At 52.9% G+C, this 26,439-nt stretch overlaps 1 protein-coding gene and 1 long non-coding RNA gene across 4 annotated transcripts in view; one reads left to right on the top strand and one right to left on the bottom strand.

Annotated features, from left to right (window-relative positions):
• The window catches only part of ITGAM (integrin subunit alpha M), a 50,655-nt gene extending 40,920 nt beyond the window's left edge, over positions 1–9,735 (top strand). For all 3 annotated transcript variants that reach the window (XM_008248697.4, XM_002721749.5, XM_070064840.1), the window contains 14 exons: positions 1,676–1,830; positions 1,916–2,047; positions 2,161–2,231; positions 2,419–2,557; positions 2,654–2,776; positions 4,358–4,437; positions 5,195–5,278; positions 5,619–5,694; positions 6,915–7,022; positions 7,192–7,275; positions 7,361–7,474; positions 7,567–7,668; positions 7,900–8,010; positions 8,426–9,735. In XM_008248697.4, coding sequence (XP_008246919.1) covers positions 1,676–1,830; positions 1,916–2,047; positions 2,161–2,231; positions 2,419–2,557; positions 2,654–2,776; positions 4,358–4,437; positions 5,195–5,278; positions 5,619–5,694; positions 6,915–7,022; positions 7,192–7,275; positions 7,361–7,474; positions 7,567–7,668; positions 7,900–8,010; positions 8,426–8,509 — 1,463 coding nt within the window. In that variant the 3' untranslated portion in view covers positions 8,510–9,735. The remainder of the gene's footprint in view (positions 1–1,675; positions 1,831–1,915; positions 2,048–2,160; positions 2,232–2,418; positions 2,558–2,653; positions 2,777–4,357; positions 4,438–5,194; positions 5,279–5,618; positions 5,695–6,914; positions 7,023–7,191; positions 7,276–7,360; positions 7,475–7,566; positions 7,669–7,899; positions 8,011–8,425) is intronic.
• LOC103345194 (uncharacterized) lies at positions 6,039–24,201 on the bottom strand. The gene is made up of 3 exons (XR_515180.4): positions 24,031–24,201; positions 11,483–11,675; positions 6,039–6,424 (listed from the first exon to the last, which is right to left on the bottom strand). It is a non-coding gene; the product is annotated as an uncharacterized lncRNA (long non-coding RNA).
• Between the last annotated feature and the right edge of the window lie 2,238 nt (positions 24,202–26,439).

Here is a 26,439-nt window from a genome sequence, read left to right as displayed (position 1 = left end):
GAAACCCCTCTCTGGCTGACTCCTAGGCTGGGAATATCTAGGTTGATAACCCAGGAAATCTGGTAGGAAAAAAAAAAGCAACTGAAAAGCTACTGAATTGTGCAGAGAATTAAGCAGGTTCCCAGTGCTGGGGAGACAGAGACAGAAGAGGGGCTTCAGTAATCACCTTGGACTTTGCATTTAGACATTGGCAGGCAACCAAGTGCAACAATGGTCAATAGAAACAGACCCACAGGAGATGCAGAAATCAGAGTGATTAGATAGGAATTTAAAAAACCCTACAGTTATTTCCAGGAAGTGAAAACAGGAAAGGAGGCAGACCTTCAGTGAAGACTTGGAATTCATGCAACAGAGACTCCAACACTGAAGAATGTGACTGAAATTAAGAAGTCAGTAGATTTTATAGCATATTAGAAGCAAAATCAGGAATGGGTAAACAGGAAGATAAGTCAATTGAAAGTAACTAGATTAACACAGAGAGAAAACAATGAAGAATGGGAAATGAGATGCATGGGAAATGGTGAAAAAAATCTAACAAACATGATTTGAGAGAGAAATAGAATATCTATAGAAACAGTGGCTAAAATTTTCAAAAACCAATGAAAGGGGCTGGCGCTGTGGCGCAGTAGGTTAATTCTCTGCCTGCGACACTGGCATTCCATATGGGCACGGGTTCTAGTCCCGGCTGCTCCTCTTCTGATCCAGCTCTCTGCTATGGCCTGGGAAAGCAGCAGAAGATGGCCCAAACCCCTGGGCCCCTGCACCCACGTGGGAGACCAGGAGGAAGCTCCTGGCTCCTGGCTTTGGATCAGCACAGCTCCAGCCATTGTGGCCATTTTGGGAGTGAACCAATGGACGGAAGACCTTTCTCTCTGTCTCTCCCTCTCACTGTAACTCTACCTCTCAAATAAATAAATAAAATCTTAAAAATAAATAAACAAATAAAAACCAATGAAAGACATAAAGATTCTTTACAAGGGTTGATGTTGTGGTGCAGTGGGTTTAGCCACAGCCTGAGGCACTGGCATCACATATTGGAGCACTGATTCCAGTCCTGACTGGTCCATTCCCCATTCAGCTCCCTGCTGATGCACCTGGGAAAGCATCGGAGGATGGCCCAAGTGCTTGGCCCCCTGCACCCATGTGGGAGAGACCCGGATGCAGTTCTGGGTTCCTGACTTTGGCCTGGACCGGTCCTGGCCACTGTGGCCAATCGGGGAATGAATCAGTAGATGGAAGCTCTCTCGCTCTGTCTCTCTTTCAAATAAATAAATAAATAAATATTTTAAGAAACGATTACTTAAAAAGTCTTATCTTCAAACTGCTAAGGACCAATGACAAAGAGAAAAATAATTCAAAAGGCAGTCAGAAAAATACCATTAATTTTCTAGTATGTAACGGAACAGCCCCTGTTTATTGAGCACTTACGATGGGCAGGTACCCAGTGCTTTGTGGGCATCTCATTTTCTTTCACTTCATTGTATTTCTTTCATTTTCACCAATGGAAAGGTGTAATAAATTGCCTCACTCTGAAAATAAGGAACTGGGAATCAGAGATGTCAGTCTGACCTTCCCAAGGCCACGCAGCGGTGGAGTGAAGGAGCTGGGGGCAGAGAGCCCGTCTGGCTGGCTCCACACCCTGGGCGCTCACCACTGTGCCACTCTGCTCCTTCAGGAGATATCCAGAGCACCATCACTTACGACCTGGCGCTGGACGCTGGACGCCAGTATCCCAGGGCCATCTTCGACAGGACCAAGAACAACACAGGCAGACATACGCAGACCCTGGGGCTGACCCCGAAGTGCGAGACGTTGAAGCTGTCATTACCGGTGAGCACGCAGGGCCCTCCCCAAGGACGGGCTGGGCTTGCGCAGCTGAGGCGAGCAGGTGCCCAGACTCCCCACTGTCCCCCAGGACTGTGTGGAGGACTCCGTGGGCCCCATCGTCCTGCGTCTCAACTTCTCTCTGGTGGGGAAGCCGCTGCCCACTTTTGGGAACCTGCGGCCGGTGCTGGCTGCAGACGCTCAGACACTCTTCATGGGTATGGTGAGTCCTGGGGTGGGAGGGACCAGACCGAGACTGATGTCACGTGAGCCCATGTCACAGCATCCCTTCATGGCGTCTCACCGTGTCCCTTGTCCTCTCCTGTTTTGGGGCAGTTTCCCTTCGAGAAGAATTGTGGCAGCGACAGCATTTGCCAGGATGACCTCAGCGTCACCTTCAGTCTGAAGTGAATTTCTTTCCCTTGTTGCCTCCTCCAAACCTGCATCCCTGCTCTCCTCCTGGTCCCTGGGATCCCTCAGGGCTGCCCCGTCCCCTGGGGTTTCTCTCCAGGCACCCCACCCCCACCCCAACCTGCCCAAGCACAGACGGGGATGCTCTTGGTGTCTCATGGCCCTGTCTTGCTGCTCCCACAGCCTGGACACCGTGGTGGTGGGCAGCCCCCAGGACTTCAACGTGACCCTGACCGTGAGAAATGAGGGTGAGGACTCCTATAGGACTCAGGTGACCTTCGACCCAGTTGGCTTATCCTATCGGAAGGTGTCAGAGGTTCAGGTACCTGGATCCTCCTTGGGCTCCAGCTAACCTTTGCCCTCGCCACCCCTGATGCTGGTGACTAAGGCAGCCCACTCCGTGTCCCTCACCGTCCAGAACCAGCGTTCCCAACGCTCCTGGCGCCTGAACTGTGAGTCCATCCCTTCCTCCAAAGACTCCCTGACCTTGAAGAACACGAGCTGCAGCATCAGCCACCCCATCTTCCCTGGCAACTCGGAGGTTAGTGATGCTGGCTTGCTTCTTTGTCTTCTTCCAGAAACTTCGCTTCCTCTTGTTTAAAAAGTACAGCCTCTATGTTACAGAACAGCTTTATTGCATACTATGAACAGCTTTATTGCATACTATGAACAAGCTAGGCATGGGCTTTGGAAATTTTTCTGCACCCACATTTATCTTTTAATTCTGTTTCCATGAAATTTTTGAAGTACTAATGTGTACTTCTTACACCATACACTTCTCCGTTTTTTAAAAAAGATTTATTTGGCAGGCGCCGCAGCTCAATAGGCTAATCCTCCGCCTGTGGCGCCTGCACCCCAGGTTCTAGTCCTGGTCGGGGCGCCGGATTCTGTCCCGGTTGCCCCTCTTCCAGGCCAGCTCTCTGCTGTGGCCAGGGAGTGCAGTGGAGGATGGTCCAAGTGCTTGAGCCCTGCACCCCATGGGAGACCAGGAGAAGCACCTGGCTCCTGGCTTCAGATGGGTGCAGTGCGCCGGCCGCAGCAGCAACTGGGGGGTGAACCAATGGAAAATGAAGACCTTTCTCTGTGTCTTTCTCTCTCTCACACTATCCACTCTGCCTGTCAAAAAACAAAAACAAAACAAAAAAAGATTTATTTATTTGAAAGAGTTATAGAGAGGTAGAGAGGTAGAGAGAGAGAGAGAGAGAGAGGATCTCTTCCATCTGTTGGTTCACTCCCCAGATGGCCACAATGGCCAGGGCTGAGCCAAGACAAGGCCAGGAGCCAGGAGCTTTATCCAGGTCTCCCACATGCGTGCAGGAGTCCAAGCACTGGGGCCATCTTCCACTGCTTTCCCAGGTCATTAGCAGGGAGTTGGAACAAAAGTGGAGCAGCCAGGACTTGAACTAGTGCCCATATGGGATGCTGGCATTACAGGCAGCAGCTTTACCCACTGCGCCATAATGCTGACTCTAATTCTCCCATTTTTAAAAGTATATTATGCATTTGAAAGGCAGAATTACAGAGAGAGGGAGAGACAGAGAAAGAGAGGGAAAGATCCACTTTTCATCCGCTGGTTCACTCCCCAGATGGCTGCCACGGCTAGGGCTGGGTGCTTCTCCAGGTGCATTAGCAGGAAGCTGGATTAGAAATGGAGCATCCGGGACTCAAAGAAGTGCTCATATGGGATGCCACAGCCACAGGCAGCAGCTTAACACACTGTGCCAAGCCAGTGGCCTCATAATTCTTCCACTTAAAGTATACAAGTCCGTGGCTTTTAGCTGTGTTCCCATCATCCTGATGCATTGTAAGCATCTTAATTATCCCCTAAGGACACCTCACTCCCCTTGGCCATCAGCCCCAAATCTCCCATCCCCAGGCCCTAGGCAATCACCGCTCTACTCTGTATGGCTTTGTGCACTCTGGACATTTTAAGGGAGTTGAATCAGGCAGTAGGAGTTCCTTTGTGATCGGCTTCCTAGGACATGTGCCGGGTTCTGAGTCAGTACCTCCCTCTTCCCTTTATTGCTGAGTGATCACCGAGTCACCTGGATGGACCATACCTCCTTCATCCCCTCATCAATGGATGCACACTGATCACTGCCCCTCATTTCTCCACCTCCAGGTCACCTTTAACATCACCTTTTATGTGGAGTCCGATGCTTACCTGGGAAGCAAACTGCTCCTCAAAGCCCGTGTGACCAGGTGCACTGTGCCCACCGTGACAAGCATCCCCCACCCCTTCAAAGCCCCAGCCCCTGGCCCAGGGTGCACCTTGGCTCCCTCCCCACCGGTTCTCCCTTCAGCTCGTTCATTCATTCATTCATTCATTCAACAAACACTGGCTGAGCACCACCTTGTGCTGAGTGTTGGCTTGTGCTTGTCACCCTCACGGAGGTTATCACTTAGTGGCTCAGATAGACAAGAAAACTGGTGACAGCCACACAGCATGAAACAAATGATCCAGGAAGGATGTTCAGTGTTCAGGGGAGCTTGGCGTTCCCAGAAAATTCCTGGAGAAAATACAGTTAGGCTGTGGGTGAGCCAAGCACAGGCATAGACATTGGGGTGGGCATGAAGACAGAAGGAAGGAAGCAGGTGCCAAGAGGAGCCTGAGCACTGGGCAGACCAGGATGCCTTATGCCTTTAGAACACCACACGGGATTTCAGGGAGGAGATTTTTGGTTTAATCCATGGGAGCAACCCTGATGGCATTTTGCCAGGACATCACTCCCCAGGGGGGCTGGGGTGGAGGAGGGAGCAGAGATGGACTCAGGGCGCAGTAGAAGGGGCGAATGTAGACACCAGGTGAGCAAGGGCGGAGAACAGGGGCGGTGCTGGGGGGGCACAGGTATGCCGGGACTCCCTGATGACTGGGGTGGGGGTGGGGCTGGCGGAGAGGGAGAAAGAGAGGCTGTGGCTCAGTGCTCCGGAGCTGGCTAAGCGCTGTCTCTTCCTTCAGTGAGAACAACATGCCCAGCACCAGCAAATCCGAGTTCCAGATGGAGCTGCCTGTGAAATACGCTGTCTACTTGGTGGTCACCAGGTGCTGGTTTCCGGGGCGCGGGCTGAGCCTTCACCGTGGGGCCGGGCATGGCCACTTGAGTGTCTGTGGGCATGAGTCTGGGCTTGTGCTTGTGCGTGTCTGAGGATCTAGGCACGCGCATGTATTTGTGCGTGCATGTGTGTGTGTGTGTGTGTCCCAAGCCGGCACATACTGTGTGTCCAGCACACATTTTCCCTCTCCTCCTCCCCACGCTATCCATGCCACCCCCTCCCGGCTGCACTACCTCTGTACCTGTTCACTGCACACGCAGGACCCCCTCCCAGGACCCTAGCCCCTCATATTCTGTCGTTTCCCACTCCTTTCCTCTCTCTCCCTTCAGCGGTGAGGTCTCCACCAAATATCTCAACTTCACGGCTTCCGAGAAGAGCACGCGGGTTCTGCAGCACGAATATCAGGTGCGGGAGCCATGGGGGCAGGCGGCTCCGGAGAAGGAGGCAGGGAGGGAAGTGACTTGAACGCAGAGACGTCGGTGCCGGGCTCACGCACACAGTGCCTGGCCATGGCTGCAAGCTTACACGCACCCCATTAGGAATGCCCCCTGGCGGCGTGCAGGTGTGCAGACCCCTGGTATATGCGCACACACTCATTTCATTCTGTAAACACCCCAGCTTACAGAGGAGGAAGCCGAGGCTCTGAGGGGTGGGCAAAACCTGCTCAGACCCCTTAACACTGCCCCACTGCCCCCCCATCCCCTCTTAGTAACTAGCCGCAAAGTGGGGACACAACAAGCAGCCTCTTGGACTCTGGAACCTGGGTTTATTTATTTATTAAAATTTTTTTCAAGACAATCTGTTCTTTTATTAATGTTAATTTTTAAAAGATTTTTCAAAAGATTTAATTTGAGGGTCACAGAGTTAGAGAGAATCTTCCAACCACTGGTTCACTCCCCAAATGGCTGCAACGGTTGGGACTTGACCAACCCGAATCCAGGAGCCAGGAGCTTCTTCCGGGTCTCCCACGTGGGTGATAGAGACCCAAAGACTTGTGCCATCTTCTGCTGCTTTCCTAGGAGCATTAGCAGGGAGCTGGATGGGAAGTGGAGCAGCCAGGACTTGACTGGATACTCAGATGTGATGCTGGCACTGCAGGTGGCAACCTAAAAGTGCTGTGCCTCAATGTTGGCCCCTATTTATTTTATTTATTAGAGAGAGAGAGAGAGAGAGAGAGAGAGAGAGAGAGATTCTATTCACTCCCCAAATGGCTACAACAGCCGGGACTAGACCAGGCCAAAGTCAGGAGGCCAACACACTCAATGCGGGTCTCCCATGTGGTGACAGGGACTCAGCTGGTCCAGGCATCTCCTGCTGTCTCCCAGGGTGCACACCAGCAGGAAGCTGGAATTGGATGCAGAGCTGGCACTGCAGCCCAGGCACTCTGACAGGGGATGCGGGTGTCCTGAGCCAGTGGTTTTAACCATTGCACCAAGCACCTATGTCTGGAATATGTCTTCAGAGGCTCCACTCGGCTGCCCCCCACCCCCTACCCCCAAGGCACCGGCCACTGGGGTCTCTTTCGGGTGTGCTGGGCAGAGGGGAGGGGCAGGATGACTCAGGAGTTGGGGGAGGGGGGACAACGAAGGCAGAACCCAGACTGCCCCGCCCTCACCCCCATGCAGTTCAACAACCTGGGCCAGAGGAGGCTCCCCATCAGCGTGGTGTTTTGGGTGCCGGTGCGGCTGCAGGAGAAGACCGTGTGGGACGACCCACAGGCCATTTTCTCCCTGGTGAGTCCGGCTGAGCGGGGGGAGGTGTGCGCCCAGCTCCTGCCTGCGCAGCCCTTCCCTGGTCCTGCCTAACATCACCGCCCGCCTCCTGCCTTGGATTCTGGAGCGCCTTCCGAGGCTCTCCGGGGCCAGGCTGTCCCCGCATCCTTTCCCTCTCGTCTTTCCTCAGAACCTCTCCAGTGGGTGCCACAGTGAGGAGAGGCTTCCGCCTCGCTCTGACTTCCTGGCTCAGCTGAACAAGTCCCCGGTGGTGGTGAGAGCCGAGCCCAGTGCACCTGGACGGGGATGTTTTTGGCATCTGCCTCCCTCCATCACCTCCCTCTCCTGCCCCCCCTCAGAACTGCTCCATCGCCGTCTGTCGGAGGATTCAGTGCGACATCCCCTCCCTCAGCCACCGGGAACAATTCAACGTCACCCTCCAAGGCAACCTCTCCTTTGACTGGTACATTAAGGTACGAGGGGGTGCTGGGGTGTGGCGGGGCGCAGGTGCGGGTGCTTCCAGGTCGTTGGATGCAGCCGCCGTCCCACCCCATGCCTTCCACAGACAGCGCACAACCACCTCCTGCTGGTGAGCGCGGCAGAGATTTTGTTCAACCAGTCCGCTTTCACCCTGCTTCCCGGCCAGGACGCCTTTGTGAGGGCCCAGGTACCCATCGAGGGCACGCAGGGGCTGGCACAGGGAGAAAGGGAGGAGGCAGGGGTCGGAGAGGTCAGGGAGACGGGGTGGCGGGGGCCAGGAGGAGGTGGAGCTGAGGAATAAGGAGGTGGGAGTGGGGGGTGAGGGCTAGAGTGTTGGGGGTGCACAAGATCACAGTGGGGAAGGTTCCCGAAGCCTGGAGTCCACCCCCACCATGCACCTTCTCCATGCTCTCCCTAGACGGAGACCAAGGTGGAGCTGTACCAGGTTCATGACCCTGTGCCACTCATCGTGGGCAGCTCCATTGGGGGGCTGGTGCTGCTGGCCCTCATCACTGCCGGGCTCTACAAGGTACCCCCACTCCAAACCCCCCGTACCCCGGCTGCCACCCCGCCCCGGGCTGGCCTGCTTTCTGTCCCCTCTCACTCATCAGCTCCTCCCTGCCTGTGTGTGACTAGGGCATATGTCTGTGCCTCAGTTTCCTTAGTGTAGAACGAGACCATCAGTGTCATGTTCAGCACTTCCGATGGTCTCCAGCCCAGAATGGCCACTCTGTCAGGTCGGCTGTTCTTGTTAGGCTTTGTATCTGGCCCCCAGCACCAATGCTCCCTGTGCCACTCCTCCCAGGGACCCCCCCTGGCCCCCCACCCCACGAGTCTTTGCCCTTGGTGGCCCTTCCCCTTCCTCTCCTGGTCTGTCAGACCCTCACCAGCACCCCCACCTCCCCGGCGGCTGTGGCCCTTACACATCCGTCTCCGCCCAACAGCTCGGCTTCTTCAAACGACAGTACAAGGACATGATGAGTGAGGCCGCTCCCCAAGAGGCTCCCCAAGAGGCTCCACCTCAGTAACAGCCGCTTCTCCACCAAGGGGGCCGACCACCTGCTGCAGACTGAACTTGGTTCAGAGCCACACACAACCCCCACCCCTGGCTGTGGGACAGATGGGTCTGTGGGGAGACTGGGGCAGTGATGTCTCACTCTGAAAGATCCACTTGGCTTCCGTGTGTGTGTGTTGCATGTGCAAGTATGCACCTGTGTGTGTGTGTGTGCACGTGGACCAGTGCTTCCACAATGCTCTCAGGCAGAAAGGCATCAGCTTGGGCTTGCTCGTGTGTGTGGGCGAGGATGCTTCAGGATTTTCCTCCAGGAGACGGAGTGGATCCAATGGAACCAGGACAGGTGCCTGTCCAAACCCATCCCCCACCAGCGCTCATGGGATGGATAAGGATGACGGATCAATCTCCCATGTGAATTTTGTGTTGCTTTTTCATTTTCTTTCTTTCCCTTTCTCTCTTTCTCTTTCTCTTTCTCTTTCTCTTTCCTTCCTTCCTTCCTTCCTTCTTTCCTTCCTTCCTTCCTTCCTTCCTTCCTTCCTTCCTTCTTTCCTTCCTTCCTTCCTTCCTCTTTCTTTCTCTTTCTTTTTCTTTCTTTCTTTCTCTCTCTTTCTCTCTCTTTCTTTCTTTCTTTCTTTCTTTCTTTCTTTCTTTCTTTCTTTCTTTCTTTCTTTCTTTCTTTCTTTCTTTCTTTCTTTCCCTTCCTTCCTTCCTTCCTTCCTTCCTTCCTTCCTTCCTTCCTTCCTTCCCTCCCTCCCTCCCTCCCTCCCTCCCTCCTTCCTTCTCCTTTCTTTTCCTTTCTTTTCGATCTGATAAACATGTCCATAGTAAGAAGACATCAGAAGATGCCCGAGGATGGACAGGGAAAGGTCTCCCTTCCCAAGACTTCAGGTCCTGTCTTGGGGGGAACAGATGAGGCCAGGTGGTTTTGGATTTCCTCCTAGAGGGACCCAGGCTATGCACGCGTGCGCGCGCGCGCGCTCACACACACACACACACAAGCTTTTGCATACAGATGGTAGCACTCTTTGTATTGTTCCACACCCTGCTGTTTTCATTCACAGAGTGCAGGCATTGTTTCCTATCTAGACAACAATTACTTTTTTATTCTTTTATACAACTTCATAGTAGTCTATCATGTGGGTTGCACTGTGAGGTGTCTGCGCAGTCTCTAGTTGAAATTTCCTTTTCATCCTCTCGCTATTACAAACAATACTGAGTTAATAAATTGGCTATGTGTCATTTTGGCCTATGTGTAAGGATAATTTCTAGGACATGTAAAGATGTATTCCCAGTGGCTTGAGTTTTTTCCCAGAAGCAAACCTGAGAGAAGAATTGAGGAGAAGGAAGCATATTTGGGGCCAGCGCTGTGGCATTGTGAATAAAGCCACCAGCTGCAGTGCTGGCATTCCATATGGAACCATCCCAGCTGGTTCGAGTCCTGGCTGCTCCACTTCCGATCCAGCCCTCTGCTATGGCCTGGGAGGGCAGTGGAAGATGGCCCGAGTCCAATCTTTAAAAAAAAAGTTTACTTAAGAGATGGTCCCAAGAACACTAACAGGTGGGGGGAATGGGCTGGGGAGGGAAAGGTAGCCAACACAGGTGCGTCCGTATGTAAGGCACTTTGGCAAGCCCTGGGAACTTGGTCCCACTGGGCAATCCTGGGAGATGAACATGAAGGTCAGTGTTTGCCTGCCCAAGGGCAGAAGGAGCTGGGGTGTGGACACAGTGCATAGTTTTTCACCCAGGGGCTGCTGCTGGTGCGGGAGAGAGTGGGGATCCCCTGGCACTTCTGACCTGACCTGGGTGTGGGCAGAGCAGGCAGTGGTGGGCAGAGACCGAGACGCAGGTGCTACTGCTGAGGAACCTGACTGCTGAGCACAGCCCTGAGTGAAGTCCCTGAGGTGGTGGGTTGTGGACAGAGCACCAATAGCACTCACGACCACGAGGATGTGAAGGTAGTTTTTCTGATTAATGAAAGAATGAATTAACTTGGGGGTGGGGGAGAAGAGCATGCCCAACCCACCAGTTCACTTCTCCGATGTCCCCAATAGCTGGGGGTGGGGGTGGCTGCACTTGGGAACTAAGAGAGATCTTCCACCTGCTGGTTCACTCTCCAAATGGCCTTGATGGCTGGAGCTGGGCCAATCCAAAGCCAGGAGCCAGGAGTTTCCTTGGGGTCTCCCACATGGGTGCAGGGGCTCAAGCACTTGGGCCATCTTCTACTACTTTCCCAGGTGTATTAGCAGGGAGCTGGATGGGAAGTAGAGTAGCCAGGACTCGAACTGGCACCCATAGGGAATGCTGACACTGCAGGTGGCAGCTTAACCTCATATACCACAGTGCCAGTCCCTGGACCCCCTATTCTTACACTATTAAGGAGGAAGGAGTGAACACTGTTCTGAGCCCCCAAGGCAGCAGCTGCCCTCTTCTATAACTTAGATCATTGCCTTCCTGAAGGTTGCTTCCCCAGTTGGTCCAAGAAGCTGCCCTGTGGTAAAACTGCAGGCTTCTACTAGCATTTCCGTTCCCTTCCTCTGAGATGGTCAGCACCCCGGAGGGCTCCCTTCTATCCATCCTGGGGATGGTCACTGGTTGCAGGTACATTTTTTCCACGTGGAGGACCTTCCTGGTGAGCCTGCTAGATTCGATCTCCAAAGATTTATCCTCAGCTTCTGAGAGTGTCCTGGGGGTGGGGGGTCTCTCCATTCCCAGCTGGGGGCAGAAGCACCTGACCGGGAAATCAGCAGTGACCATCTCTCCTGCAGATGAGGAGAAAGGCGCTTTCCCTTCCATCTCTGCGGATGCTCCCTAGAGATGTGTCCCTGGGAAAGTCTGAGCTGCTAACCACTTCTGCTTCAGAAAAGAGCCTTCAAACTGGCAGCCCACAGGCCAGATCCAGCCTTAAGCTCTAATTTGGCCCAAGTGGTCTTGTTGGTTTGTTTTGGATTATTGCTGACATTTTAAAACAGAGATTTCCGAGAGATACCTGTATGCATGATTTTTTCTTGGAAAACGGGAAGGTGTGGCAGCATGAGGCTCTGCCGTCACCCAGGCGCTGGGAACTGGGCTCACGTGTGTTTAAGGTGATCTTGCAAAGCCGCCGGCCTCTGTGGTTCATCTTCTGCTCTTGCTCCTCCTCCTCTCAATTACACCTTCACAGCGGGAGACTCAGGATCCTTCTGAAAGGGAAAGACCTGTGACCAGGGTGCCACGGCCCCGTCTGGGACAGATCAGGACCTGCAGGTGTCCCCTCCCCCAACCGTACTCCCTCTACCTTATGCCTGCACTGGACCTTCTTCCCAGAACCCCCTTTGCCTCCTCCATCACCTGACTTTTGCCACAGCATCAGTATCAGCTTCACTTCCTCCACACCCCCTCCCACCCCTACCCTCCAGCTGAAATAGGCTGTACCTCTCTCTCTCTCTCTCTCTCTCACACACACACACACACACAGGCACAGACATCTGCTTTCTTCCCCTGGAGACTGCATATCCTCCAAGGATAGGAACCCTCATTGTACCCCAGGCCGTAGGGCGGTACCTGAACTGTAACCAATAGTTGCTGAATATGTGTGCCCAGTGAATGAATGAATGAGGGAAAAGGCTGGGGTTTCCAGCTGTCTGTTGTCCTCTACAAGGAGACAGAGTTCCCAAAAATGTTTCCCTGTATCCAGTGTATGTCTTTATTTTAAAAATTTATTTATTTGAGGAGTAGCGAGAGAGGGAGAGGAAGAGGAAGAGGAAGAGGGAGAGGGGGAGAGAGAGAGAGAGAGAGAGAGAGAGAGAGAGAGAGAGAGAATCCACTGGTTCATCCCCAAATGCCAGCCCAGGCCAGGGCTGGGGCTGAAACCAGAGTGCCAGGAACATAACCCAGGTCTCCTATGTGTTTGGCAGAAGCCCAGTCACTTGGGCCATCACCACTGTTCCCAGGGTCTGCACTAGCAGGAAGCTGGAGTCAGATCTGGGAAGCAAACCCAGACACCCTGATGTGGGAGGTGGGCATCTTAACTGCAGGGTGAATGCCTGCTCCACTCCCAAATAATTTCTTCAGGAGCCTGTGGTGTCCAATTTGTCTACTTCACACTTTGTAGATCTGGAGAGACCGAATGTGCAAAGGGACAACGGCCAGATCATATTAAAAAATAAACAGACCCCAGAACCTGCCACACCCAACCTATTAGCTACCATAATCAGCCTAGGAAGCCAGAGCACTAGCTGTCAATCAGATGTCCCAAGTGCCCCAGGTCCTGTGTTGGGAAGGGACCGACTGAGGCCAGAGTCTCACGTGGCAAAAAGAATCCACCAGAGAAGAGTGAGCAGAGCTAGACTCATTGAACACGTGGCAAGGAAGTAGTAGGAAGGTGGGTCAGATAAGGGTTGATGATGGCAGTGATATGGACTACAATTGAGGGGTTCACCTGTAAAGGCAGGCCCTTCTTAGTTTGGGTGACTGCTGCCATAAGCTTTTAATGGAGCAGCAGGGAGACATCCAGAGGCTGTCCATTTCAATAAGGACTATAATCAAGAAGCATCCTTGTAACTGCAGTATTTCCTCAGTTAGGGTGCGTTTTCTATGGTCTCTGAGGTTTTCCCAGGTAGGTGATCTGCTCTCTGGGCGGAGCTGGGGGGCTGACATCCCCCTTTTTCTTAAGGGACCCCACCAAATGTACTGGGGCCACGTCCACATGTCCAGGACTCCATAGATAAATGACAGCTTTCCTAATTTTTGTGTCTGCTTCCAACTTAGCACCAACCACAGCAAGCCAGATATGCCCCCCTTAACCAATCACGTGGAGGCCCTGTGTCTAGTGAACTGGCCTACAGCTCCCCCAGGGCATATGGGAAGCTCTCCCTCCTGTCTGCTACACAGCCAACTTCCTCCTTGGCCGGAATCCCTGCCAGACACCAGCGATGGTAGCGGACGTCCCGGCCAGAGCAACTCTGAATAAGTAGCCTTTGCTTCACTTGGTTGGATTTTGTTTACTTCCACAATCCTCTGGCTCAGCTACTCTGATAAATACACACATACAATGATTTCCTTTCCACATCCTCTGTGGGCATTCCTGTTTTGGCACAGGATTTGGAGAACAATGGCTGGAATCATTCCCCTTATCTGCCTGCCATCCCCATTGCCCGTTAAAGTACCAGGCGGGGTTGAATGAACCAGAGTTAAATGCATTGGTTGCCAACTTCTGCTGTCTGTGCATTTGCTTGTGGAGAAGAACCCTGCTACCAAGCCAAGGTCCTGATAGAGAAGCTGAGTACGATGCTCCAGCCTTATTTTTTAAAATTTATTTGAAAGGGGAGAGAGAGAGAGAGAGAGAGAGAGAGAGAGAGAGAGACTCTTTCATCCACTGGTTCATTCTCCAAATGGCAGGAGCTGGACCAGGCTGAAGCCAGGAGTCCGGAAGTCCAGCCAGGTCTCCCATGTGGGTGCAGTGCCCCAAGTCTTTGGGCCATCTTCCTCTGCCTTCCCAAGCGCATTAGCAGGGAACTAGACCCAAAGTGGAGCAGTTAGGACAAGCCCGTTGCTCTGGTATGGGATTCTGGTGGCCCAGGTGATGGCTTTTCCAACTGTGCCATGGCGCCAGCTGCCCAGCCTTCCTGTTTCTCTCTGGAATCCTCCCTCGGCCACTTCAGATGGGTATCTCCAGCCCAGCCCTGCTGAGGCCCCGCCCCTCCTGGGCCACGTTCTTGCTGGGACACTGAGATCTCTGTTTTGTGCTCTCACCCCAGGGCTCACAGCATCCTCCTCCCTTGTGTGGCTCAGTGGGAGTGGCCTCTGTCCCTCTGTGGGGGGCAGTGGGGTGGAGGCAGAAGAGCAGTCAGTGATCCCTGAAGGGCCCACCAGGGAGCACCAAGGCTTCCTGAGACTCTGGCTTCAAGTGGCTCCTATTCCATGTCACAATTCGTGGTTCACAGCTCCCCCTGCAGTCAGGCTGATGCTGGATTCCAATAGAGACCTCATTGTCGCTCCCCGTCCCTGCCTCCCTCATCCCCTTCTCCTAAGACCCTCCTTCAGGAAATTCCTGCCTAGCAAACCAGTCCTAAGACGGCTGCCGTGAGAGGCGCTCTCTGGCCCAATCTCTTCATCTCTGTACAGGCTCTCATTCCTTTCTGTTTCCTGGCCCTGGCTTTGGTGTCGGGCGCCTGGGGGCAGGGGTTGTCTGTTTTTGTTCCTCGGGGTTGTCTGCAGTGCCTGGCACAGAGTAGGAACTCAATGGGTACTTGCTGAATGAATGAATGTATGAATGAATGAAGCTTGTGATAAGACAAAGGGTCTTGGGCTAGTGCTTGCTAGTGGGTAAGTGACTGGGAGATACATGGGGGAATCCAGTGGGAGATAAGGTAAGGGTTATGCATTTTAGTAAGGTTTTGTTTGAACAGATTCATCTAGGTATCAGCTCACTATTTCTGGTGATAAGGATGCTGTCAGGACACTTCATGGGACACCTGAATCCCATGTTGGGGGGCCTGGGCTCAAGACCTGGATTCCCTCCTGACTCTAGCTTCCTTGTTATGTGTCCCCAGGGAGGAAGCAGACCATAGCTCAAATAGTACGTGATTCCTGCCACCCACTTGAGAGACCTGATGGAACTCCTGGCTCCTGGCTTTGACTTGGTCCAGCCTCAGCTATTGCGGGCACTTGGGGAATGAGCCAGTGAATGGGAGATCTCTCTCTCTCTCTCTTAAGATTTATTTATTTATTTATTTATTTTTTAAAGATTTATTTATTTACTTGAAAGTTGAAGTTACACACAGAAGGAGAGGCAGAAGGGGGGTGGTCTTCCATCCACTGGTTCACTCCCTAGTTGGCTGCAATGACTGGAACTGTGCCGATCCGAAGTCAAGAGCCAGGAGCTTCTTCCCGGTCTCCCACATGGGTGCAGGGCCCAAGGACTTGGGCCATCTTCTGCTTTCCCAGGCCATAGCAGAGAGCTGGATCGGAAATGGAGCAGCCAGGTCTCGAACTGGTGTCCATATGGGATACCGGCACTGCAGGCAGCAGCTTTACCCATTATGCCACAGCACTGGCCCTTACTTATTTATTTGAAAGTCAAAGTAATAGAGAGAGAGCGAGAGACAGAGATCCTCCATCCACTAATTAATTCCCCAGATGGCTGCAATGGCCAGGGCTGGGCCAGGCTGAAGCCAGGAGCTTCATCAGGGTCTCTCATGTGGGTAACAGGAGCCCAAGGACTTGGACCATCTTCTGTAGCTTTCTCAGGTCATTAGCAGAGAGCTGGATTGGAAGTGGAGCAGCCGGGTCTCAAACCAGTGCCCAGGTGGGATGCTGGAGTCATAGGTGGTAGCTTTACCTGCTATACCACAACGCCAGCCCCAGGAGATCTCTCTCTCTCCCTTTCTGAAAAAATAAATACATAAATTAAAAAAAAAAAACGTTCTGCTCTTCCTGTACAGGAGGGTACCTTTCACACAGGAAGTCTGATGTTCAGCAACTGGTGGAAACAGAGAGGGCTGACAGCCTGCTTGCACCTGTTGCAGCCCTGGTGCCTTCAGCACAAAAGAACCAGTTTGGCAAAGTGGCGCATCTGGGGTGGCGGCTCTGAGCTCCTCCAGGGCCAATCCTGTCTCTTTGATTCCTTCCCAAGGGACAGTGTGTGGTTGGTGAACGAGGATGCTGGTGATGAGTGCCCCAAGCGAGGCAGGCTTCTCATGGCTTGGACTCCAGCCCAACCTGACTGCTCCCCTCTGTTTGGGGGGAGCTGAGGCTGGGAACTTCCAGGAAACACCATGGAGGCTGCAAATGGCAAGGAAACCAAGAATGAGATCTGGCTGGTCGTCAGCCCTTCAAACCCAACCCCCTCCTCGGACAGCCTCTCTCCTGGGAGCTTTCCTCTTCTCTTGCTCTCCCTGTGTCTCAGTGACCTGTCTTCATTTCCTCTTTTCTCCTCTCTCTCCTGCCTTGAGTTTAAGTGCCACTGGAGCACAGACACGCCTCCTTTGATTGTGTGTCACTTTGACTGTACTCTGCCTTTGTAACAAATTGGAGGTTTGTGCAATCCTGCATTGAGCGCACCTTCTGGAACCATTTCTCTCACAGCTCATACGGTGGCTTGCATTTTTCAGCAATAATACATTTTAAAATTAAGACATGTACTTTTCTTTTAGACATGATAGGATTGCACTTTTTAAGAAATATTTATTTATTTATTTATTTGAAAGTCAGAATTACAAAGAGAGAGAGAGAAGGAGAGGCAGAGAGAGAGAGAGAGAGAGAGAGAGAGGTCTTCCATCTGCTGGTTCACTCCCCAATTGGCTGCAATGGCTGGAGCTGTGCCGATCCGAAGCCAGGAGCCAGGAGCTTCCCTTGCGTCTTCCCACGTGGGTGCAGGGGCCCAGTGACTTGAGCCTTCTTCTACTGCTTTCCCAGATCATAGCAGAGAGCTGGCTCGGAAGTGGAGCAGCCGGGTCTCAAACCGGTGCCCATATGGCATGCTGGCGCTGCAGGTGGCAGCTTTCACTACTACGCCACAGTGCCAGCCCCCACGATTGCACTTTAGACTAATATGTTTATGCATTGGGAAGCCGAAAAATGCATGTGACTTTTGTGTTGTTGCACCATTGGCTTTACTGCAATGGCCTGAAACTCAGCCTGCGCTGTCTCTGAGAGAGGCCTCCGTGGTGTCCTTCTCATTCTGACAGTGTCACTTGCCAGCCTCAGAGCTGGGGCAAGCACAGCCCTTAGGGGCCTCAGGGTTTTTGCCGATGCATAGAAGCCACCACTGCTTCTCCCTTCCTCTTCCTCTTGCCGCGGCCCCAGTCATTTTCCTTGTAGACCTGGTACACATCGGCTGTGTTCCCTAGAGCTTTCTTCACTCCCCTCGACCTGACTTACTTCCTGCAGACTTTTACCCAGACTGCTGCAGGAGTCTGCGGTTATTACCGTTCTTTTTCTCTGGGAAGGGCTCGTGTCTCGTGTCCATGAAGAATGAGGCACACAGACAGGGAAGAGTGTGTAAAGCTGAGGTGGTTTATCAAAAGACAGCAGAGAAGTTACAGCAAAAATGAAAGAAAACAGCTGCTGGCAACCCGAGAGAGGTCCCCGAAGGAGAGAGCCGCTGAGGCTGACCATCCAGAGGTTTCTGTAGGCTGTAAAATGGGGATGTTCTCACGATTGGTCCAGGACAGGGACAGTTCTGATTGGTCGACTGGATGAAAGTTCCCACTGAGACTCAGTACAGGCAACAGAAAACTCACGGAACTTTCTCCCGAGGTGCACAGAAGTCTCATTACTGACATCAGTCATGGCAGCACAGATAAACCTTGCTGACAAGGACTAGCAGTCGGCATCGCCTTCCTTCACGGAAGCCGGCTGCATGCCTTTTCTCAGCTCCTTCAAGACTCATCTCCAGATGGTGGGGGAGGAGCCCCTGCTTCCAGTCAATCTGGCTTGGGAGGCTCTCTCTCTCTCTCTCTCTCTCTCTCTCTCTCTCTCCCTCTCTCTCCCTCTCTCTCCCTCTCTCCCTCCCTCTCCCTCTCTCTCCCTCTCCCTCTCTCCCTTTTTCTCTCTCTCTCCCTCTCTCCCTCCCTCTCCCTCTCTCCCTCCCTCTCCCTCTCTCCCTCTCTCTCCCTCTCCCTCTCTCCCTCTTTCTCTCTCTCTCCCTCTCTCCCTCCCTCTGTGGGGAGCAATTCGGACTAGACTAAGTTACTGGAATTAAGACTTATTCTATGCATCTGCTCTCCCACAATATGGCGCTGGGAGAGAAGAAAACAGCTTCTACACAGCTGCCTCCAGTTCAGCCAATAAACTGTAGGACTTGCTCCTGACTGGAGGAGAGCAGCGTACTCGGCGTGTGGGCAGCCGAGTTGGGATTGGCGGAGGAGGACTATAAAGGAGGAGAGAGACGGCATGCACCAGGAACATCTAAGAGGAACATCTATCTGAAGGAACACCTGTGCAGCCCCCGAGAGAGCCGGCCGGCGGTGTGCCGCTCCCCTGCGGAAGTGGGGAAAGTGGCAGGGGGAGCCGCCCTTCCACAGAGGTGGAAGGGTCGGTAGCCAACCCGGGAAGAACCAGCAGCAAACCCGGGGAGGGCCGAGCAGACGAAAGAACAGCGCAGGGTCCTGTGTCGTTCCTCCACAAAGAGGGGGAGCGACATAATGGTGCCGTGACTCGGATATGAAGCCTAGGCAGGGTTTAGTGTCTTTCCTCCATGAAGAGGGGGAGCGACACCCTCTCTCTCTCTCCCTCTCTCCCTCCCTCTCCCTCTCTCCCAAAACGAACCGACTTCTTGTTTGATCCTAACTGTGCACCAAATCAAGTCTGTCTGCCTCTTGGCAAGCCTGCTTGTCACTCTCTCTGATTGAGCCTCAGGACACTGATGCATTTATCCAACAGGCCTTTGTGTGGTCTGCATGCAGCATTTGGCCTGTTCTTGTCCATGCCCCTGGTTGTATTTGCTCATGGTCTAATGCCCGTCGTTGGAGAAACAAGGAGAGATGTCACACAGGCTCTGCCCTCCATGAATTCTTACCTGGAGGGTGCCACCTTTTATTCTTCCCTAACAAAGACTGATTGCTAACTGTTCTCCTCCTCTGCTCTTCGGGTATGACATGTGCACCAAAAAGCAGTAGCAGACGCTGTCTCCCAAGCATGAAACTGAGACTGGAGCTTCAGATTTTCTGTATCAAGAAATCTGTTGTAACATTCTGTCATCCTTTCTTTTCATTATTTTTTTTAAAGATTTATTTATTTATTTGAAAGTCAGAGTTACACAGAGCGAGAAGGAGGAGAGGGAGAGGGAGAAGGAGAGGGGGAGAGAGAGAGAGAGAGAGAGGTCTTCCATCGGTGGTTCACTCCCCAATTGGCTGCGATGGCCGGAGCTGCACCGATCTGAAGCCAGGAGCCAGGAGCTTCTTCCAGGTCTCCCATGTGGGTGCAGGGGCCCAATGACGTGAGCCATATTCTACTGCTTTCCCAGGCTATAGCAGAAGTGGAGCAGCTGGGACTTGAACCGGCGTCCATATGGGATGCCGGCACCACAGTGGCTGCTTTACCTGCTACGCCACAGTACTGGCCCCTCCTTTCATTCTTGCACTGTGTGCCTCCTACTCTTCAGGCATTGCACCCAGTGCTGGGGCTAGAACTAGGTTTGAAGGACACAGCTGGTGCTGGTGCTACGGCATAGAATGCTAAGCCTAAGCCTGCAGTGCCGGCATCCTATATGGGCGCCGGTTCGAGTCCCAGTTGCTCCATTTCTGATCCAGCTCTCTGCTAATGTGCCTGGGAAAGCAAGTGCTTGGGCCCCTGCAGGTGCAGGGTGGGAGACCAAGAAGAAGCTCCTGGCTCTTGGCTTCAGCCTGGCCCAGCCCCGGCAGTAGCAGTCATTTGGGTAGTGAACCAGTGGATAGAAGACCTCTCTCTCTGGCTCTCCCTTTCTGTAACTCTTTCAAATATTTTTTTTTTTTTTTAAGAAAAAGGACACGGTCCCTACACCAAAGAAATCAGCAGTCCCCACCCTGGCATCTGGCATAGGAAAGCATTTTATTATTATTATTTTACTCATTCATATTGTTTATTAAGAGCAAAAGTCAAGCCATCTCATGTGTGTGACACTGGCACATGAAAAGTCACATACAAAATAAAGAGACCTCATAGAACCAGGAGCCTTTCAACAGTACAGAGCTGTAGAGTCTGCACTTGAAACAAATGATCCCTTGGGGCAGGCGCTGTGGTGCAATAGGGTAATCCTCTTCCTGCAATGCTGGCATCCCATACGGGCACCGGTTCAAGTCCCAGGTGCTCCTTTTCCAATCCAGCTTGGAAAAGCAGTAAAGGATGGTCCAATCGCTTGGGCCCCTGTACCTGTGTGGGAGACCCAGAAGAAGCTCCTGGCTCCTGGCTTTGGATCGGCCCAGCTCTGGCCATTGCAGTCATCTGGGGAGGAACCAGTGAATGGGAGACCTCTCTCTCTCTCTCTCTCTCTCTCTCTCTCTCTCTCCTTCTCACTGTCTATAATTTTACCTCTCAAATAAATAAATAAAATCTTAAAAAAAATGATCCCTCCAATCTGGTAGGAGATGAGTACAATACAAGGAGGCCTGGAATGGAAGGGCATGAACTTTTCAATAAAGCAGTTACAAAATGGAAAGAGGAAAGACCCATAGCCACAAACGCTCTGCGGAGCACAGGACGGTGGCGACGTGACACAGGGACCCTGCGCCACCTGGGACCGCTGGCAGTGTACTCATCAGAAGAAAGACCCCAAGGGTTTGCGTGTCAGGATGCAAGCTTGATGAAGAACTGAGTGTAGACATTTCTGCTTCAAGCGAATCTCTCTGAGACTCACCAAAGCAGAGCTAACCACTTCCTCTCCCGACTGCGCTGCTGTCTAGTAAAGCATCTGGGCTCTGATCCCCCTTCCTGGGCGGGGTTCCCTGGTGGGCTAGGTGCCCTCCCAGCGTGCCTTGCTTCCCACAGCAGCCAGCCCAGAGTCTGACTGTGTGAGCGGCTCAGGTCCATGGCAGGAATGGTCAAGGGCACAGGCAGTGGGGGAGGCAGGAAGAGGAAGTGAATTCATAGCAGCTTCTGCACACCAACAGAGACAATCAGCAGAGAGGAGACAGCTGACAGCGGGGTGTGTGTGTGTAATATTTACAAGCTACTTAGCCAAGAAAGGATTAATATCCAAAAGAACAAAGATACCACCAGCGGCCAGTATTGTGGCACAGGGGTTTAAGCCACCTTTTGTGATGCCTGCATCCCACATCAGAGCACCTGTTCCAGTCCCGGTTACTCCTCTTCCTATGCTCCCTGCTAATGCGCCTGGGGAAGTAATGGGCGATGGCCCGAGAACTTGGGTCTCTGTTACCCACGTGGGAGATGCAGATGGAATTTCTGCCTCTTGGCTGTAGCTTGGCCCAGCCTTGGCTGCTATGAGCATTTGGGGGAGTGAATCAGCAGATGGAAGACCTGTGTCTCTCCCTCTCTCTCTTTCTTTCTCTCCTCTTTGTTTGTATTTGAAACTCTAACACTCTGCCTTTTGAATAATAAATAAATCTTTAAAAAAATGCCAACCAATCCATTTAAGAAATGAGCGAAGGTCTTGAACAGATATTTCTCAAAAGAAGAAATACAAACAGCCAACAAATACATGGGAAAAAATGCTCAATCTCACTATACATCAGGGAAATGCAAGTCAAACTCACAAGGTGGTATTACCTCACACCAGTTAGATTGGCTATCACCCACCAGACATCCTTGTGGAGATGAATGGATTATATAATGCAATATTATTCAGCAATAAAAGAGTGAAATCCTGTCACCTGAAGCCAAATGGACAGAACTGGGGGACATCATGTTAATCGAAATAAGCCAGACACAGAAAGACAAACACCAGAAGTTCACCCTCAACTGTGGCATCTAAAAAACAAACAAACAAACAAACCAAACCAACCAAAACCAAAACTAAATCCGAACACAGAATGGTGACAACTAGAGGCTGGGAGGAGTAGGAGGGGGCAGAGGGAGTTTGGGTACCAGGTACCCAATCAGTGTTGCATTGAAGGAATGAGTTCCTGGTGTAACACAGCACAGTGTGGGTGAATGTAGTTCACAACAACCTGTTGTGTGTTTTAGGAGCAAATGGAAGAAAGGAGCTTCACAGCTCTAATACCAGGTAATGCCAAAGACGTTCAACGTGGATTTGATCCGCACAGGTCATAGATACACATATTTAAATATCACACTGTAGAGCCATAAGTATGACAGCATTGCTAATCTTAAAAATCACCAGCTGGAGCCAGTGCTGTGGCTCAGTAGGTTAATCCTACACCTGTGGTGCCGGCATCCCATATGGGTGCTGGTTTGAGTCCTGGCTGCTCCACTTCTGATCCAGCTCTCTGCTATGGCCTGGGAAAGCAGTAGAAGATGGCCCAGACGCATGGGCCCCTGCACCCATGTGGGAGAGCCAGAGGAGGCTCCTGGCTCCTGGCTGCTGGCTTCAGATAGGCTCAGCTCCAGCTGTTGCAGCCATTTGGAGAGTGAACCAGCAGATGGAAGACTTTTCTCTCTGTCTCTCCTGCTCACTGTCTATAGCTCGATCTCTCAAATAAATAAATAAAATCTTAAAAAAAAATCACTAGCAGCGTGGTAAAGATGCTAGCACCTTGAATCTAGTCCTCAGCTTGTACTAGCTGGGTGACCCCAGGCAAATGACTCGGCTCCTTTGTGACTCAATTCTGCAACTGAAAATGGGGCTGAGAGCAGTCTCCCTGCGTGGTGCTAACAGAAGTAAAGTGCATGGTCGGACACCCATGATAGTCAGTCTGCTCACAGCTGTTTTCCCCCATGTCTGCTTTTCCCTTCTGCATCCAAGGCTCCAAGCAAGCATGGGCCCAAGTCCTCTAGCTCCCTTGTGTCATTCCTCACACCCAGGGATCGGGGAGTGAGGGAGAACCAGCCGCCTCCCGAGGGGAGCCTCTGCCTGAGCTCTCACGCAGATGTGTGCTTCTACAGCATGAAAAGAGAACAGACACGGATTCAAGAGGAAACGTGGGAGTGCAGTCTTCAGACAGCAAGAGGAAGGACAGACTTTAGGGTCACTCCATTCAGGCCCTGGGGTGAGCATGGGGGTGGAAGTGCACCGTGAAATCCTGGGACTTCTGCCTCCTGCCCCCGCCTCAGATTTCTGTTCTCTTTGCATGGAGAACCAATGACCCTGGAGATGGACCCCAGACTGTTCAGTTCCACTCGACTCAGGCAAATCAGACTTGAATTAAAGCGCAACTTCAGATCTGGTTTCCCTACCCTCCACTCTGCCGTGGGATGTGCTAGAGCAGGTGCAGCCCCCTCCTGCCTCCCCCAGGATCCTTGAACTCAGAATGGAAGCAGACACTTAGTGAGGGAGGTGGCGTGGTGGAGCAGTGGGTGAAGCCTCTGCTTCTGCCGCCAGCATCCCATGTCAGAGTGCTGGCTCCAGTCCTGGCTTCTCTGCTTCCCATCCAGCTCCCTGCTAATGCACCTGGGAAGGCAGCTGATCATGGCTCAGGTGCTTGGGCTCCTGCCGTCCATATGGGAGACCAAGGTAGAGTTCTTGGCTCCTGGCTTTAGCCTAGCCCAGCTCTGGCTATTGTGGGTTATTTGTGGAGTGGGAACCAGTGAGTGAAAGATTTCTTTCTCTCTCTGCCATTTTGCCTTTCGAATGCAGACATTTTTAAAACCAAAAAAAAAAAAAAAAAAGAATTATTCAACCAGGAACTCAGCTGTGGGAGAGGCTGGCTGCCCCCAGGGGTACCAGAAGGCTGGGTTTGACTGACTCAGGTCCCACGGGACTGCGGGGGTGCGTGACTTGTGCATCTGCCCCTCCCTGGCTTATGTCACCCCCTCCTCCGGGGCTGACACAGTCATAAGTCACCACAACGGGGCTGTGAGTTTTAGACACCACAACCGAGGTGCTGGACTGGAGCGCACTGGACTGACCTCATCCGTGAAGTGGATACGTTGAAAACGCGATGCGTTCTGCTCCACACTTTCGTGACCCCACACTGTCCCGGCCAAAAACCGCCTTACCTTCCATGGCTCTGCTCAGAATCCACCTTGAGGGAGCCTGAAGCATCCTGGCAGACTGTGGGGGTCCGTGGGAGAGGGATGGGTGCCCCCAGTCCCGTGTTCTAGTCTCTTCCCTCACCCTCCGCCCCATCTTCGCAGGGCCCCTCACCCCAGGTTCTGAATGGCAGCCCCGAGGCCCGCCTCCTCTGGTCTCAGCCACTTGCGGTTCGGTTTTTACGGTGACCACTTCCCCTTTCTCTTGGCGGGGTTTCTGTCCCGCTTCCTTCTCGGAAGCCCGCTTCCCACCTCCTCCGTCGGGCCGCCCTCACCTCCTCAGGGCCTCTCCCGGGGTGGGGGAGGTTTCTGCGGCACCCTTCCCGGGCCCACGCCGGACAGAACAGCCTGGCTCCCCGGCTCCTGGGCTTCCTGCCGTGCGGGTCCCTGGACGCCCTGCGTGCCCCCTCCCACTGCCTCAAGGCTCCCGCTCAGTTTCCCCGGGCGCCTACCCCGCTGCCCGCCTCGGGGCTTCCCTAAGACCTGCCATGGGCCCATTTTTCTTCTCCCTCTCCACTGGACCTCACCCAGCTCCTCTGCTGAGAGCTCCAACCCCCAGACTCTTCCATGTAGACGCAGACCCCCTACATCCACCTGCCTCCTTGCACACCGCCTCCTGGACCCCTCTCAGGGCCCGGCTACCCACTATAGTAGCCGCCATGATAACACCCCGAAAGAAGCCCTCACTTGCTGTTGGAAGCATTCCACACCACGCGTCTTTCCGTTATCACCCCCATTCTGCAGATGCTGTAACTAAGGCTCAGAGAAGTTGGAATAGTCCACACCCCTAAATGCTGCCCTCTGCCTTTTTCAAAACCAAGGTTGGGGGTTGGTGTTTAGCACAGCAGGTTAAACCCTCACTTGTGGGGCTGGCATCCCACGTCGGAGCATCGGTGCCAGTCCTGGCTATTCCACTTACCATTCGGCTTCCTTGCTAATGCACCTGGGAAGGCACTGGAAGATGGTCCAAATGCTTGGACTCCGGCCATACATATGGCAAACCCAGATGGAATATCCTGGCTTCCGGTTTCAACCTGGCCCAATCCTAGGTGCTGTGGGCATTTGGGGAGTAAACCAGTGGGTAGAAGAGCTCTTTCTTGTTCTGACTTTTGTATCAATCAATCAATTTTTTTTTTGACACGCAGAGTGGACAGTGAGAGAGAGAGAGAGAGAGACAGACAGACAGACAGACAGAGAGAAAGGTCTTCCTTTGCCGTTGGTTCACCCTCCAATGGCCGCCGCGGAAGGCGCGCTGCGGCTGGCGTTCCGTGCTGATCCGATAGCAGGAGCCAGGTACTTATCCTGGTCTCCCATGGGGTGCAGGGCCCAAGCATTTGGGCCATCCTCCACTGCACTCCCTGGCCACAGCAGAGAGCTGGCCTAGAAGAGGGGCAACCGGGACAGAATCCGGCACCCCGACCGGCACTAGAACCCGGTGTGCCAGCGCTGCAAGGCAGAGGATTAGCCTAGTGAGCCGCGGCGCCGGACAATCAATCAATTTTTTTTAAGGTTTATTTATTTGAAAGGCAGAGTTACAGAGAGGCAGAGGCAGAGAGAGAGAGAGAGAGAGAGAGAGAGAGAGAAGGAGAGAGATATGTTCCATCTGCTGGTTCATCCCCCAAATGGCCACAACAGCTGGACCTGCACTGATCCAAAGCCAGAAGCCAGGAGCTTCTTCCAGGTCTCCCACACGGGTGCAGGGGCCCAAGGACTTGGACCATCTTCTACTGCTTTCCCAGGCCATAGCAGAGAACTGGACTGGAAGTGGAGCAGCTGGGACTCGAACTGGCACCCATATGGGATGCTGACACTGCAGGTGGTGGCATTACTCACTATGCCACAGCGCTGGCCCCTCATAGGGGTGGGTGAGTGAGCATTTGATGTAACAGTTCAGCCTGTGTCTTATATCTGAGTGCCTGGTTAGAGTGTGGCTTCACTCCTGATTCCAGCTTCCTGCCAACAGGTACCACTGGGAGGCAGCAGGTGATAGCTCAAGTAGTTGGGTCCCTGCCACCTGCATGGGAGACTCAGACTGAGCTCCTGGCTCCTAGCTCCTGTCTTGGTCCAACCCTGGCTATTGCAGGCATTTGTGGAATGACCAGTGGATGGGAGATCTCATCTGTCTGCCTCTAGATGGCTCAATGAAATAAAATAAAATTAATCACATTTTTTGAAACAGAACAAAAAGAAAACTCAAAGTCTTCCACCCCTAAGTCCCTTCCCTCCCCTCCAGGGCTCTCTGGCTCAGGGACCACTGCCGGCCGCTTTCAGGGACAGTCAGCAGGCTGCTAGCCTCTCCCTCCTGATACCTGTGTCTGCAGCCACTTGGCTCCCAGCTTCCCACAAGGACGCTATGCAGCTCTCAGTTGTCACCCA

The sequence above is a fragment of the Oryctolagus cuniculus genome, chromosome 19 (assembly GCF_964237555.1).
Source record: "Oryctolagus cuniculus chromosome 19, mOryCun1.1, whole genome shotgun sequence".
NCBI lineage: Eukaryota > Metazoa > Chordata > Mammalia > Lagomorpha > Leporidae > Oryctolagus > Oryctolagus cuniculus.
The sequence above is the reverse complement of the archived record's forward strand: the minus strand, read 5'-3'. Positions and strand labels throughout refer to the sequence as shown.